Below are 15,759 nucleotides of genomic sequence, written 5' to 3' on the forward strand. Positions count from 1 at the left end.
TTTTCCGGTAAGTGTCGTTCGCAGCGTTAATCTTCAAGGAATCCTACTGGTAGGTATATATTCCTCACGGAAAAAACCCTTCAACTTGGGTGTAAATTCGCACCCTCAACTTTTTTCTCATGGAAATTTAGCGTGATCTATGAGTTTGGGGTGCGAATTTACACCCAAGTTGAAGGGTTTTTTCCGTGAGGGTAGCAGGCGTCGATACATTTTGGGATCTGGATGAAAAATTGTTGCTGAAATAATCTAGGGAATAAAATTTGCGTGTCTTAAATTGAATTTGGAATTTGCAGTCTCTTTGAGAGTTGAGAATATAATAATGACCGATTGAATCTAAAAACAATTGCAACGATTTTTTACGAGATTTAAGCGCTGGTCGAAGTAACGACCTACTCTTCGATCAGTCATTGATCCACACAAGAGGGTCGAAGAGTTGTAACTCGGCAGAATAGTCGCTCTAAACATACTGAATGTTTATCTAAAGTATTGTCTACTTAAGACGGCTGATCATCGGGAGGGTCCCCACCCAATGACCTGGTGAAAATGCATTTATGTGCATGAGTGGCTAAAGATAAGCGCAGAATAACAAGCATGGCAGTATACACAATTTCGTTTACTGTTGTATCACTCCGGTATCCGGAAGTCCATGGGGTAAACTTGTGTTACAGATAATGATAATCATATTTTGAGGTGTTCTCATTGCGGACGCGTTGTTCAGTCTTGTTAGGACGGATTCCATTCAGTATCAAAATGTTGTCGTTTCGTGCCGGATGTGCGGCAGTTCTACTGTTCGCTTGTACGCAAAGCCTGGCTTCCGCGTCATTGAAAGACGATGGCAATAATACTATGGATATTATGGAATTTATCGAACAGTTTGGCACGCCCTTAAAAACTCGGTGGATGGCAATGATACCTTCGATTGTAAATTCGTCTGATACTTCTTGCAAGGACGAGTTCACGGCACTGATACAGGCATTCCAATCCACAGAGGAATGGGCGTTCGAAAGTAAGAAAATATTCAACTGTTCTGTAATATATCGAAAGCCAATAGATTCCTGATTGTAGTTACATTTGGCAACGATTCTAAATACGAAAAAATCAGAGTAGTGGTGATTCCAGGGATGAGAGAATCCGCCCTCTCGTCACTTTCTACTCTTTACAGATTAAAACTCGTGTCACATAAATCGCAAAAGCAACTCACCAGTAAATTTGTTTCCCAACAGTATTGGATGCTTCGTCGAAAATTCAGTCAGGAATCATGACGGGAAATATCAGGGATCTCGGGATGTACGACGAGTGCCTTCAAGCCAGCGGCCATTACGATAATATCAGTGTTCGTGGGAAGTATTGCACGGTGAGAATTCGGCAACGTTCCAATGCAATTAGAGCGGCGAAAACTGACATAAATGTGGGCATTATCTCATCAATTTGCGCCCCGTCTTCATGCAGTGATTTCCAAATTGAAGAGCTCGTAAAGTCCTTCCTCGGAAACACGTCTGAAAACAGTTACATCGGAATTGAAATTGAGGGGGTCAATTGCGTACAACCAACATCCGAAGATTTCACAACCGGAGAAATTTTGACGATGTGAGCTACCATGTTTAAGAATTATTGAAACGAGTCTTGAACGTTCCACACGACAGACGGTATGAATTATTTTTCAGAATTTTGCTCACTGCAATAGCCCAGTTCGTGATCTTCTGCACTATCTGTGATTTCTTGAAACGACGAGGGTATGGAGGATCGTCTACTCTGATCGACACCTTATCGAAATTCTCACTGTACATCAACGGGCGGGCTTTATTGAGTACCGAAGTAAAGCCCCAGATGATGCCCAGCATCCCGGGTATACGATTTTTGGGCATGTGTTGGATCGTCCTAGGTCATCGTTACGTTAGTACATTACTCAATCCAACAATAAACATCAAGGACATATTTGTAGTAAGTAACGCATCGATTCCGTATCGATAGTAAAACCTGCTTAATGCTATGTTTTCGAGCAAGAAATAGAGGCATGAAAATTCATTAACAACTTATTCACAGTGGATGGATTTGTGGTCCTCTGTGCACGTTCAAATTGCGGTTTTTGTCGTCGACACATTCTTCGTGATTAGCGGATTCTTGTTGGCTTACACATTTTTGAAGTCCATGAAATCGGGAAAGAAATTCAATCTGGCTATGATGTATTTTCACCGTTTTGTAAGGTGAGCTAGAAAAAATTTGAATGGAATATATTACACCTCGACGAAGAAAAATCTTAGCTTATCTTAATAATAAAATAATAATAATAATAAAATCTTAGACCCTTGCTAGATTCTTCATCTGTTCGAAATTTTGTGTTTCTCACTTGACAGATTAACGCCAAGTGTAATGGTGCTCGTATTGTTTTGCGCATTTCTGCTACATCGTATTGCGAACGGTCCGATATGGAACATGATGAACTACCTGGTGATAACGCCTTGCCAACGGAATTGGTGGCTTAATTTACTCTACGTCCAGAACTTCGTAGACAAGGAAAATATCGTGAGTAACCTCATCGAGTCACGTATGCGAGTATTAATCATTATTGTACGGAAGAAGTGATAGTAACGTATGATTCGACTGCCGCATGGCCTACAGCCTTTACCGCATGACATTTTGTATATGTGAATCAAATTGTACAAAATTGCAGTGCTTGCTACACACTTGGTACCTGGCGGTTGACATGCAACTCTTTTGGATATCCCCAGTTATTGTGTATCCATTGTATCGCTGGCCGAAAGTTGGACTGGGAATACTGGGCAGCTTTCTCGTCATCTCAATAGTTACGCCAGCTGTGATTTTAGGTGTCAATCGTTATTCCAACGGAATTCTGGAGTTCACCGAAAGGTAAACGGCGAGCTAATCAAATGATATATTCTGGTGAACCGGCTTAGTCAACGGGTACGTAATAATGTTGTTTCACAGCGTAATATCGATGGACTACTTCTACAACTACTACATACTCACTTATAATCGAGCCTTCGCCTACTTCGTAGGAATTATGTTGGGCTACGATGTGGTGACTAAAAAGCGGAAGCTGACTAAGGTGGTATCGTCATAGCTACGATTGAAAAAGTTCCTTCACTGTGTTTTGTCAAGTTATTTGTCGGCAACTGAAAAGTTACCAATTCTCTGCAGGTTAACGTATCGATCTGCTGGGCCATCAGCTGTATTTTTGTACTATTTTGCGGGTGCGCTACTCATGTCAGCTACAATTCCAATTACCCGTACAGTGTAGCACGGGAAGTTGTGTTCGCTATTTTCATGCGTCCTTTCTGGTCGATTGCTACAGCTTGGTTAATTTATGCATGCACACAGGGCTACGGTGGTAAGTTATACACGCGAAATTCTTTTTTTAAACTAAGCTGAGTATCTACAAATCTTTCAATTTTTTCTCTTTCTGTTTTTAAGTTTAACGTATAAGGATTCTCACCTAAACTGGTGTAACTCAATGGCATATCGATATGATTGAATATTTTTCAGGTTTTCTTAGCAGTTTCTTATCACTGCCGATTTTCCTGCCATTGGGTCGGTTAACGTATAACATTTACTTGGTGCATATGTTGATTCAGTGGGTGAAGAGTTTTTCCACACGGGTACCTGGTGTCTTTTCAGACTTGAGGGTGGTGAGATTTACTTGTTATATATTTTTCGTAACTGTTGCGGAGACTCGATTTTTTCCCGTGCAACGACAATCACCCGATTTCTTTACAGTTCAACGAATTTTGCGGTGACATGGTGGTATCGATAGCATTTGCTTTCATCCTTAGTGTATTCATTGAATCTCCAGTTATTGTATTGGAAAAAATTCTCATGAAGAATAATCAGAAATCAGAACAATCCAGCACTCTCCCGCAAATGTCTGATAATAATGGGAAAGCGAAGGAGGAGGATACGATGCTAAACATGACGGCGGCCTAATCCTTATTATAAAATTTTTCTCTAATCGATCATCCTGGGTGCTTTCCGGCTACTTTACGGGTACTGAAAAATATTTTTTATAAATGAAAATTTACCAGCAATCCATGGTTTTCAAATGTCTAATCGATCTTCATTTTCGTTTGTTGTATTCATAGCATTATTGAATAGTCCATTGCAGTTTCGCTATCAAAATTTTTTAAGTTTAATTGTCATTCGACAAATGAATAACCAATTCAGGGACAGGACGCAGTAGTGAGTAAAACCACCATCGGACATTATCGGTTTTAATTACATGACCGAGATGATTTAAGAAGAGGTAGACTGTTAAAATTCCACAGCTATATGGTTGATGAAATGGAAAAACCTTGATGTAAGAACAATGATAATAATAATAAAATGTTTTTAATAACCGTACAGTTTTTAATTCTATTAGGTAATAAGTGGAAAGTCGAATATTTCAACGCTTTTATTAACAATCGTAATTTGATAGGCAGAAAAAATTGTTACAATTCATTCCAAATCTGCATATACATATACCGCCGAACACGTACGTGCGTTCATATAGGTATAAGCCCGAGGTTATCTGCGTCGACCAAAGGTAAAGGAAACGTTTCTAGTTACAGAATTGCTGAGAATGCAAGGAATCGAAATGAGTTGACGACAGCGGACCGATAGTACCATCTTGTGACGAGTACTGTAATTTTGAATATGCATATATTATATGTATACGTAAGACATGTTGCGTCTGGAACTATCGTATTATTTGTAATTTTCCGTCTATTTTCAATGAACGTATTTTTGTTTGCATTGTTTCGCGGTCAATTTCATACTTTGAACCCGATGTGTGGGTATCAATTAGCCGTGGGCTGCACTTAAATTACGTGACGTATTTTAGAAGGTGGAGCGAGGGGTCTCAGTAAAGCGGGTCTTCATCACATAACGCCGTTTCTTGCGTTTTCGGCTTTTCTCATAAAAGTTGAATTTATTCAATACTCGGCTCGTATATAGCCATATTCGTTTATCGATAGTTGAGTCTAACGTTCATTTCAAAATTACCCGAATTGTGCTGAGGATGAAGAGAACATAGATAATGTTATGTTTTTAAACCAGTATCAAGTTATCTTTGGAAAGGGGAGGGGTCAACATTATTCAAAAATGACGTTACACATTATATGACCGGCAGCTTTCACTGTAGAAAACATAAGAATGAACTACATTCCATAAACCCATAAACTCGTGATATAAAAGCGTACGTGATGAAATAGAATCAGTGCAAAGAACGTTGGAGTGAAAATTTTTTCAGAAAAAACTCACGAATTATCACCTCCCTCTTGAGGCTTTATAATGGATCGATGAATCACGTTGTGTGAATTACGCAGAGCGGTGTAAATATTATTATTCAATGTTTTTGAAAAGAAAAATTCACCCCAAAGAAAGATGATGATAGTTCGTTCTACGACGCGATTTGAGAAAATGATAAAAAAAATTCGTCAACTTCAGAGGCTCAAAACTGTATGAATGAATACACGGAAAAATACAACTTATTACGGTCGTAATCGGATTCTTTAACCTTAAGAATATCTAAAACACATGCTTTTAAAAGTAAGTATCCATCTGAGACACTAAAAATATTAAATTACTTTATGACGCTTTCCGGGATTTTTGGTAATTGCGGCACGGTCGCGCTTGACGCCGCTATGACGCCTTGGCACTTAAGTGGTTAACCTAAACATGACGTTTGTTAGCGTATTGATGATGCTTGTGGAAACACTTTAACGAAATTATGTATTTTGACTATAGTTCCACTACAACTTGCGGTTGGACACAACATTTATAAGGAGCTGTGTCGAAAGTTGTGTCATCCCACCAAATTTCAAATTTTAACTACCATTTGCTGTAGTCTGGAATCAACTCTTCCTCAGAACGTACCGATCAGTCTTCCTGAAAACAACTAACTGTGAAGGTGAAATGTTTTCTCATCTTAACTTACTCTTGGCGGTGCTGTTCGTCACTTCGATACAAAGTTCGAGCTTTGCATCTATGGATCATGGTACGGACAAAAGTAGGGTATGGGTTAAAAGGATTGTTACCTCTTCACGACGGCCATGGATAGAAGGTTTCAAATCAGTTGTCCAAACCTCTGAGTCTTCCTGTGCGGATGAAGTCGCGGTGTTGATAAAAGCCATCGAATCCGGCCAAGAATGGGCTTTGCAAAGTAAGAAACAAACCAATTCTGAATGTCAGGTATATGAAGAATGCTCCGTTATCGTAATAGCAAACGATCTTGTTTCTTTACAAGTTGAGGTTCGCCTCATTAAAAATGTATGCACCTATGTATAATTATGCATTTAATAGTGATTCTGTTCCCTATAATAGTGCTGGATGCCTCGTCGAGTTTTCAGTCGGGACTTATGAGAGGAAACTTTAGAGATGTCGGAATGTACGACGAGTGTGTCGAAGTCAATGAGCGATACAACAACTTCAGTATCCGGGGTAAGCACTGCACGGTTTCGCTCGGTTCGATGTCTCCCACGTCACCTGCGCTTGATGGTATGGATTATCTTCGTATTTTCTCATCGCTTTGTGTTCCATCGGCTTGCAATGAGACTCATGTTGAGCAAATAATTAATGCCACCATCATGAACACACCGGCTATCAGCGATCTAGAATTTGAAGTTAGTAAAGCGTCCTGTGCGCAAGTGGGATCTGATGATTTGAATGCTGGAGAAATTTACACGATGTGAGTTGACTTTTGACATAGATTTTTGAAACCAGTCCGATTTGACTATGAAAGAAAACGGTGCATTGGTTTCAGAATTTTTTTCTCGGCTGTTGTCGTGTTTATGATTGCTTGTACCATCTGTGACATTGCGAGAAGACTTAGGCCGACAAAAGCATCTAGTTCATTGGATTCTTTGGCGAAATTCTCCCTCTATACCAATGCACTCGCTGTGTTAAGCACGAAAGTTAAACCTGATACGCTGAGATCGGTCCAAGGTCTCAGAGTTCTAAGTATGTGCTGGGTTATACTGGGTCATGGATTCCTTACTTTATTCATCAGGCTGGTTGTCAATGTATTCGAAATCGACGAAGTAAGTTGAACTGTACACTCAATGTAATAGTGACCACAATTGCTCTAATCATCGAAGGCTACTTTGTCGGCAAAGTGATGCGAAAAAAGCACCTTCATTATCATCCCAATAGAGTTCGCTGTCCGGAAGATATCACAACGTGGAATACTCTTCAAAATGTGCGATTTGCATTATAGTAGAGATGATTATTAATGCGTAAATAAGTTTACTCAAATAATACAAATCATCTACCGTCAGTCCAAGCAAGTCAATAATATTGTCACAATCGATCCGCAGTGGTTGAATTCATGGACATCTTTGTACATTGAGGCGGCGCCATTTGCTGTCGACACCTTCTTTCTAGTGAGCGGATTTTTCACAGCTTACTTGCTTCTTAAAGCGATGAAATCGGGAAGGCGAATTAATTGGCCAATGCTCTACCTTCGTCGTTACATCAGGTGAGTTTTGAAAACGTTGATTTAAAATTATGGAGTTCAGCTTACACCGTATATATTGCAATGCACTCTTTTGTTCCACAATTCATTCAGGCGTAACGTTCAATATTGCATGTAGTCAGGAGCTATATATGGGAAATTTTTATGTCTTTCATAGACTCACGACATCCTTAGCGGTCGTTATGTTGTTCGTTTCGTTACTTGCACATCGCGTTGCCAACGGCCCTCTATGGAACACTTTGCTTAATACAGGCATACAAACTTGCCAAGAAAATTGGTGGGTCAATTTATTGTACCTTCAAAACTTGGTGAATGTGGAACGATCGGTGAGTACAGCTCCCCGCTTTTACTAAATCGAATATATTGTTAGATTTGTTGCGTTGAGAGGTCTTATGAAGTGAGAAAGTGTTGATAAACCTTTCAACACGCGTATCCAAAAACGTATATGAGACACCGTGAAAAGCGTGGATGTCACTCATCAATGTCAATGTGTCTTTTGATCGCGTACAAAGCAAAAGTAGTCCTGGTCCATTGTAATAAATCTGATTACCTCGTGTCTATGGGGTTATGAAAAATTACAGTGTTTACTGCACACCTGGTATTTGGCTGCCGACATGCAACTCTTTTGGATATCTCCAATTATTGTATATCCACTTCATCGCTGGCCAAAATATGGAATCCGAATACTTGGTTTCTTCCTTCTTGCCTCGATTGTCACACCACCCGTTGTTCTAGCTCTCAACGGTTACTCTAATAGAATATGCACCATGCGCGTGGATCTGGGGTAAGTGAATGCCAATGAAATACGCTGTTCACTGAAAAGAAGATGATCATCATAATTATTTGCACATCAGAAAAGCGGTCGTGAATGACTTTTACAAGTTCTACATGCCGACTTACAACCGAGCCGGCGCCTACTTCGTAGGAATGCTTTTGGGTTACGACGTAGTGAATAAGAAGAGGCAGTTAACGAAGGTATTTTAGAAAAAGTTTTCACACGATGATAAACTTTGATCATATTTTGACGATCAAGCGATCGATTACGGTCGAAATATTTTCGGATTTTCAGGTGAACGTATCGATCAACTGGCTTATAACCTTTGTTCTTCTCCTATTTTGCGCGTGCGCTACTCATCTTAACTACAGTGATAATTTTGCATATAACCGCGTATTGGAAGCTGTATTCGCCCTTACGTTACGTCCATGCTGGTCGATTGCCATGGCTTGGGTCATTTATGCATGTACTCACGGATATGGAGGCAAGCATCCATTTCATTGCTCGATCGAAATGTCTGCGCTAAAGTACAGAACACCGTAAAGTCTTTGTCTGACTCTAGTAAGGAAGTACAATTCATTGATCAGACGTAAGACTTTGTTGACAATGTTTCAGGTTTCGTAAACAGATTTTTGTCCTTGCCGCTCTTCTTGCCTCTTAGTCGGTTATCATATTCCACATATTTGCTGCATTTTTTGATTCAATCTGGAAGGAATGCTGTCGCACGGACTCCAGTGGCGTTTTCAAATTCTTTAATTGTAAGTTTTTCTTTTGAATTTCTGTTTTTTCAATCTGGACATTTGTAATTCAACCCATCTGTTTGCAGTTTTATGATTATTTTGCTGATTTGGCGCTTTCACTCATCGTGGGTTTTATCTTCACCTTATTCTTCGAATCTCCGATGGTTGTGCTGGAGAAAATGTTCGTTAAAACCAAATCAGAGTCTAACCGAGTTACCCTGGTACAAGGTACGAACAAGGAACTGCAGGTCAAGGAAGCAGGAATTCTAAAAGAATCGACAAAGGAGGACTGATGTGCCGTTGTCTGTCTAGTGTTTTTTGGAAACATATTTTTGGAAACATTATTTTGACAATTGTTAGTATTAAACAATAGTTCTACACACCCTAGTTGTAGTTCTATCCAATTTCAATTTTTCCGTGTTCAAAAAATGTTATGACATATAAGTATCTGTATCTGTACATGAATACGCGAGTAGGGATTATTTGTACTAATAAGAATTATCCATTAACTTGAAATTTACGCATCGAGCCGATCATGGTTAGAGTGAGCCTTTACGGACCGCGTCAAAATTTTTGACCGCTTTGTTCTTCAGTGTTCGATGTTGAAAGTCATTGGCGCCTAACATTCGCATACTAATCTGTAAATGCACGACAATCGGTTAGTCACAATATTCGTATACCACATAAAGAATACTTTTCATTAATTGCTAATACACTGTGAGAATGCAGAGAGATTACAATAGTACAAGAATATTTTAACGATCTTACACACTGGGTGGAATAAACAGCAGTAATAGATACCGGCACGGGATTATCGTCAGTGTTTAATAGTTGTGATATGACGCACTTTGCCCAGAATTATTTGTGATCTGTTAAAACTTTATTACACGTACGGATCGAATGTACGTCGTATGCTAACAGTTATAAATAAAGAAAATAACCACATGTCGTGAACTACGTCCGAGGTTGCAGAGTATGAACCCGCTGATAGGTAACACGGAACGTACGTTATTTTTTTCGAACCATACGTTGTAATGACGATAAAATCTGGTATTTTAACGATGAATGGATAGTTTGTTTGCATTGCGATGTAGGAAGTAGAAGTAGTAGCGATATAGGAAATCAGAATGATCTAACGTCACTGGTGTCAATCCGACGTCGATTTAGCATCGTATTAAACTAGTATCGTAACGTGCACATTTACAGAATAAAGATTCGGGAATATTATGACTAACATGTATGGGTAACGAAGCAGTGACTGGAGAATGTGATACAATAGGCATGTATCATCATCTACAATTACCTGAAGCTCGTTTATACCAGCGGCGTGCAGAATATTATGTACTATAATTATAATCATATAATCTGACTGTGGCTATCGCTTAAGCATGCACTGATTTTTTCACGTTTTCCCGATATCGTGTCGTTGGAAAGGCATGGGGACTGTTCTGAATTATAGAAGCGTTTGTACGCGTATGCATTTATGTAAATTTTAATGTAATGGGCAGATCGTTTAAGGTCCAAAATTCAAGATGAAATCTATTCTCAGCTGTATTATATCAGGTATTAACAAAAGAAAAAAAAAATAGTGAAGTATAACGATCGCCGTTACATGGTATCTGTATAACTACTTAATTGAAGTAAAAATATTCGCTCGTATACACTGTTAGGTCCTCTTGTTGTCACAAAAAAGGTAATTGAACAGAAGAGCTTTCATTGGCTGTTTCTCACCAAGCATGTTCTCGGTGGGAATGTTCTCCGATAACCAAGTCGTGGGGATCCGAACAGGACTATAACATTCACTCGCGAAGTGTCATTCGGTCTTAGTGACTCCGGTCAACTACATAATTGCACAATGTTCTTCTTTCGCAATGAACACTTGGCAGTATTAATTTGTGCTTTGACGGAAAGCTTGGTTTTCGCGTCTTTGAAAAATGATACAATAAAAATCGGAACATCGTCTACAAATATCGTTCCTTATTTACCAATGCGGTGGAAAGAAGAGATCAAATTGGCTGTACAATCGTCCGAATCTACCTGCGCGGCGGAAATTCTTGCTGTAATTCAGGCGGTCGAATCCGGCCAGACATGGGCCGTGCAAAGTAAGAGTGTACTAAATTATCATTGCAAGAGAGTTTCTATGAGCTTATGTAGGATTCGAATAGATGATTGGAGAAAAGTTAAGACATAGAATCATAAAAATGAATTTCAAATGAAGGAATCGATATATCGTTTGACGTCTTTCGAGTGAACATTGATCAAACGTGAATTGCTGAATCCAGCAGAAATGAAACATTTTTTGACATGTTATCTACATATTCCAGTATTTCAGTAATTTTACTAGCATGATACGCGAATATTTACTGTTCGGCGCTATTTTTTAATTATTACTGATGTATAGTCTCGACAAATTTTCGACGCTGTCGTGGATTTTAAAAACACACGTTAACTTGTTAATTTCATCAATGCAAATTTACGTACTCTGTTGGGACGTTGTGATCGGATTGCAGTGCTAGATGCCTCGTCAGGATTTGTAAGAGGTAACATTCTGGATCTCGGAACGTACGATGAATGCATCGAAGTCAATGGACAATCCGACAACGTCAGTATTCGAGGGAAGCTGTGCATGGTGTCGTTTATGTCGATCTTTCGCACACTTACACCTGCAATCAGTCGAGTTAATGATCACATTTTCTCATCAGTTTGTTTTCCATCCTCTTGCAATGAGACGCAAGTTGAGCAGATCATGAATGCCGCCCTCGGGAACATACCGGTACTAAGCGATCTTGGATTCAGCGCTACCGAAGCATTGTGCGCACGAGAGGAAGTCGAAGGTTTCTCCGTTGGAACATTATCGACGATGTGAGTTTACACGGCGAATACGGTTCCAAGGTAACCCCGTGTACACTAGAAAATAACCAGTAAACGAATTTCAGAATGTTCGTAGTGGCAGTTGGCGTATTTTTGATATTCTGCACTGTCTGCGATTTCGTGAGGAGACGTAGACCAGCAGAAGCATCTTCTGTGATGATTAAATTCTCGAAATTCTCCTTCTATACAAATATACTTGAAATGTTCGTCACAAAAGAGCTACCGGCGATCGAAGGTATGAGAGTTTTGAGCATGTGCTGGATTGTCGTGCATCATCAGTCCTTCATGTTTCTTCTGATACCGACGGTCAATCGGGCGGACGTGGATAAAGTAAGTTGTACAATTCATCTCATTGTGAGAACCGGATGATATCTTGTCTGCATTATGATGCGATCTTAGTTTAGAATACTCTTAGAAGTCTACGGCCTACGTTATATCCGACAAACTTCACCCCTTTACTTACCGGGTAACACTGACGTGTAGGATGGAGACAGTCGAGTAAATAATTTGTAGTTAGACCAATCGGTAACGAATCGTTTACAGCTTAATCATGTATAATAATCTTCAGTGGTACAATTCATGGACATCTCTTTACATCGAGGCGGCGTCATTCGCTGTCGACACTTTCTTTCTACTGAGCGGATTTTTGATGGCTTACTCGTTTTTCCTAGCAAGAAAATCGGGAAAACCTATTAATTGGAGGAGGTTTTACCTTCATCGCTATCTCAGGTCAGTTTTCAAAACTCCATAACACTGTATCAGATTCCCGATCTAAACTCGATTCAGCCTACCGCTTTGAATCTAGCTGGGCTGTACAGACCATGAACCTCCATAAATCGCTCATTCGGTATATATGATTTATTTTCTCTTACAGATTAACCCCATCTTTGGCTTTCGTCATGTTGATTTCCTCGTTTCTTGCACGTTGGAATGGAAACGGTCTCATCGGGGGCTCGTTTGTGGCTAGAAGCGTAGAGAATTGCCATGAAAATTGGTGGGTCAATTTGCTGTACCTTCAGAATTTTGTGAATAAAGAGAGGATGGTGAGTAAATTTGCGTGTTCCCCGAATCAAACACTCACTGCATTTCAATTTTGTAACAATTGATCGCTTTCACTTGACACATAATAATACACGCGACCAACAAACGTCTAGAAGATGCTTCGAAGAATGTACCCGTCACGATTCTTTTATTAACCGAAACGACCACTGGCTGAGAAAAGTCGCACGCACATCGGCAAAGTGTTTGTTTTCACAACGATACCGAAATTTGCTCCCCTGTGGCCAGATTTTCTCACACACATTTCCAGCCACGGCGAGATTTTCTCTTCACGGTCAATTAATTTTTCTTCAAATTGACGGACTCTTCCCTCGTATCGCTGTTGTTTGAATACCGAAATCTACTCAACTACTCACTTCTGGTCGTCACCGTGTCTAGAACTCGACTGAAAAATCTGAAACCCAGCGCGCGTCGTTGCTGCCCGATTGTGGCGCCCGATTCCAGTGGCTAATTCAAGAAACTTTTGTCTGACAACACAGGGTCCGTTACTCTTACACCCCTCCCACATAATTTAACTCAAATCTCTATCCTTAGGTACCGTAACAAACATATTTTCATTTTCTGATTTTATCTAAGCGTTTTTTCCTCTGTATTAACATGAACCTGAACATAAATTTTTACATTTTTTTTGTTGTTTTTAATAAAGTTGATTTTCATTAGTTAGTGACAGTATCATTTTCACGTATTCGAATGTATTTGAACCTTTGAAGATGGTGGAATTGTGTGAAATTTCAGTGCCTCATACATAGCTGGTACTTGGCTGCAGAAATGCAACTGTTTTGGATATCTTCGATTATAATGTATTCGCTTCATCGCTGGCCAAAATACGGACTCCGTCTACTTGGCTGCTTCCTCGTAATCTCTGTTGCTATACCACCTGTCGTTTTAGCTACCAGCGGCTACTCTAATAGACTTTCTGCTTTGCGCGTTGAACAAGGGTCAGTCAATACTGTAATATATACAATATCAGGATAGTTTGTTGAACAAACAGCAAAATCGTTATCGTCAATATTTTCTATTACAGGAAAATTGTATCGGAAAATTTATTTGACTTCTACATGCCTACTTACAATAGAGGTTTTCCTTACTTTCTGGGGGTCCTTTTGGGTTACGATGTCGCGAATACAAAAAGGCAGCTGACAAAGGTTATTCAGATGATTTTTCTGGAGATTATCAATTACATCCGTACTCGATGAGCGTTCGAGTCCTACTCATTAAAAATGTTTGCGATTCAGGTGAACGCAGCGATCAGTTGGATCATAGCTTGTGTTCTTATGCTACTTTGCATAGGGTCTACTCACTATATCTACAACACTGATATTGGGTATAACCTTGCATTGGAAACTGTGTATGCTCTTACGTCACGTCCGTTCTGGTCGATTGCCGTTGCCTGGATCGTTTACGCGTGTACTCAGGGTTACGGAGGTAAGTAGATTCAATTACTTGATTGGAAATCGCATGACACCGTGAATCCCTTACAATGCTTCTTTATCGCGCAGGCGAATGGGAATCTAATAGCGAGCACGTAAATTTGCTGAAATTTCAGGACCCGTTACCGGTTTCTTGTCTTCGCCATTTTTCCAGCCACTAAGTCGGATCTCATATTCAATTTATTTGATACACGTTGGGATTCAAGTGATGAGGCTGACGCATGAAATAACCCTTGACTTTGTTGCCAACTCAACAATCGTGAGTTGAAAAGAAACCCATTTATTCATTCATTTATTCAACTTGCACCCAAACATAACAACCGAACTTGTTGCAGATTGAAGCTTATTTAACTAATATGGTGATGTCAATAGGGGTGGGGTTTTTCGTATACCTATGTTTCGAAGCCCCAGCTGCGGTGCTGGAAAATATTTTCACCAATCGCGTATTAGGATCAAACCAAGCCATACCAACGGAAGGGTTTGACAAGAAGACAAGGATTTCAAATGAGGCTGCAAAAGACAAGTGATATACTACATTCTTCAGTTTCCACCGTTGTTATACTACTATGGAATATTATTCAGATATTTGCTGCTGTTAAAATATTTCAATCGAATTTCGTTATTCTTTACTCATCTATCGTTGTTTACGAGCAATAAAGAGAATCACAAGAAATTGCCCTTTTCCAACTTGGTTTGTCGATTATTTTTGTTATTCATCGAGCATACTCAATGAGTTTCGTATTATTAAAATGTGCGTAGGAAAATTTTTAACATAATATTTATCAACAATCTAACAGAAATTACCAGAAGTACTCAAATGTGTAATGACTTAACGAATAAATGAATAAAAATACAAGAAATATCAGAATTTTATTAAAGAAATGATAATTATAAGGAAAATCATGATATTCTGAATGTGGCCTAACTTTGTGCCCCGATAAACAAATCGGTGTTCGCCCTACGAAGAAACCTGCAAGACCCCTTTTTTGTCCCACATTTCCTCCCGAATATAATGCGTGTTACAAGAGTCGCCTGAGGAAATGGGCTCTCATGCCGCAAACAGTAAAATACTTGAAACACTGTGAAGGATTGATCTGAAGAGATAGGCATGGGATTAAGAACATAACGTCTTAAAAAAAAAAAACAAAAACGAAATCCCAAAAAATTTCTTCTCACAAGTGTTCAGATGATAAATGAATTTTCGTGGACTTCTCCGTTCGTGTGTGAACGACTGCGCAATTGTTTCGAATTTATCCTTAACAATTAATATGTGAACAGATACCTGCGCACGATGTGCATAATCTGCATACGATAGGTTCATGTCAGTGAAAGAACATCGTCGTGGAACAGAATTCCGCTGAAGCGATATCTTGGTATGAGGTCGAGCCGGAAGTGGAGACGTGACAATTTGTTGGA

At 39.5% G+C, this 15,759-nt stretch overlaps 3 protein-coding genes across 6 annotated transcripts; all 3 read left to right on the forward strand.

Annotated features, from left to right (window-relative positions):
* The first annotated feature begins 750 nt into the window (after positions 1–750).
* Positions 751–3,942, forward strand: LOC107217961 (nose resistant to fluoxetine protein 6). The gene is made up of 10 exons (XM_015655685.2): positions 751–1,006; positions 1,224–1,587; positions 1,665–1,941; positions 2,044–2,204; positions 2,355–2,523; positions 2,672–2,868; positions 2,947–3,070; positions 3,160–3,349; positions 3,505–3,647; positions 3,736–3,942. The coding sequence occupies exons 1-10, from the start codon at positions 751–753 to the stop codon at positions 3,940–3,942; spliced, it is 2,088 nt and encodes a 695-aa protein (XP_015511171.2).
* Positions 3,943–5,807: 1,865 nt separating this feature from the next.
* LOC107217962 (nose resistant to fluoxetine protein 6-like) lies at positions 5,808–10,644 on the forward strand. The gene is made up of 10 exons (XM_046744116.1): positions 5,808–6,157; positions 6,319–6,682; positions 6,758–7,034; positions 7,311–7,471; positions 7,626–7,794; positions 8,050–8,252; positions 8,323–8,443; positions 8,538–8,727; positions 8,859–9,001; positions 9,070–10,644. Exons 1-10 carry the CDS (start codon positions 5,911–5,913, stop codon positions 9,274–9,276), a joined length of 2,082 nt encoding a protein of 693 aa, XP_046600072.1. The 5' UTR covers positions 5,808–5,910; the 3' UTR covers positions 9,277–10,644.
* A 103-nt stretch (positions 10,645–10,747) lies between these two features.
* LOC107217965 (nose resistant to fluoxetine protein 6) lies at positions 10,748–15,474 on the forward strand. 4 transcript variants are annotated; one of them, XM_046744119.1, is made up of 11 exons: positions 10,947–11,085; positions 11,494–11,585; positions 11,686–11,845; positions 11,920–12,184; positions 12,423–12,583; positions 12,729–12,897; positions 13,649–13,851; positions 13,938–14,058; positions 14,149–14,338; positions 14,460–14,602; positions 14,679–15,474. In XM_046744119.1, exons 2-11 carry the CDS (start codon positions 11,555–11,557, stop codon positions 14,868–14,870), a joined length of 1,635 nt encoding a protein of 544 aa, XP_046600075.1. In that variant the 5' UTR covers positions 10,947–11,085; positions 11,494–11,554; the 3' UTR covers positions 14,871–15,474. The 4 variants fall into 4 exon arrangements, with proteins under 4 accessions (XP_015511175.2, XP_046600073.1, XP_046600074.1 ...); XM_015655689.2 differs by having other exon boundaries at positions 10,748–11,085; positions 11,494–11,845; XM_046744117.1 differs by having other exon boundaries at positions 10,748–11,085; positions 11,494–11,845; positions 14,716–15,474.
* Positions 15,475–15,759: the final 285 nt, after the last annotated feature.

This window comes from Neodiprion lecontei, chromosome 6 (assembly GCF_021901455.1).
Source record: "Neodiprion lecontei isolate iyNeoLeco1 chromosome 6, iyNeoLeco1.1, whole genome shotgun sequence".
NCBI classification, from domain to species: domain Eukaryota; kingdom Metazoa; phylum Arthropoda; class Insecta; order Hymenoptera; family Diprionidae; genus Neodiprion; species Neodiprion lecontei.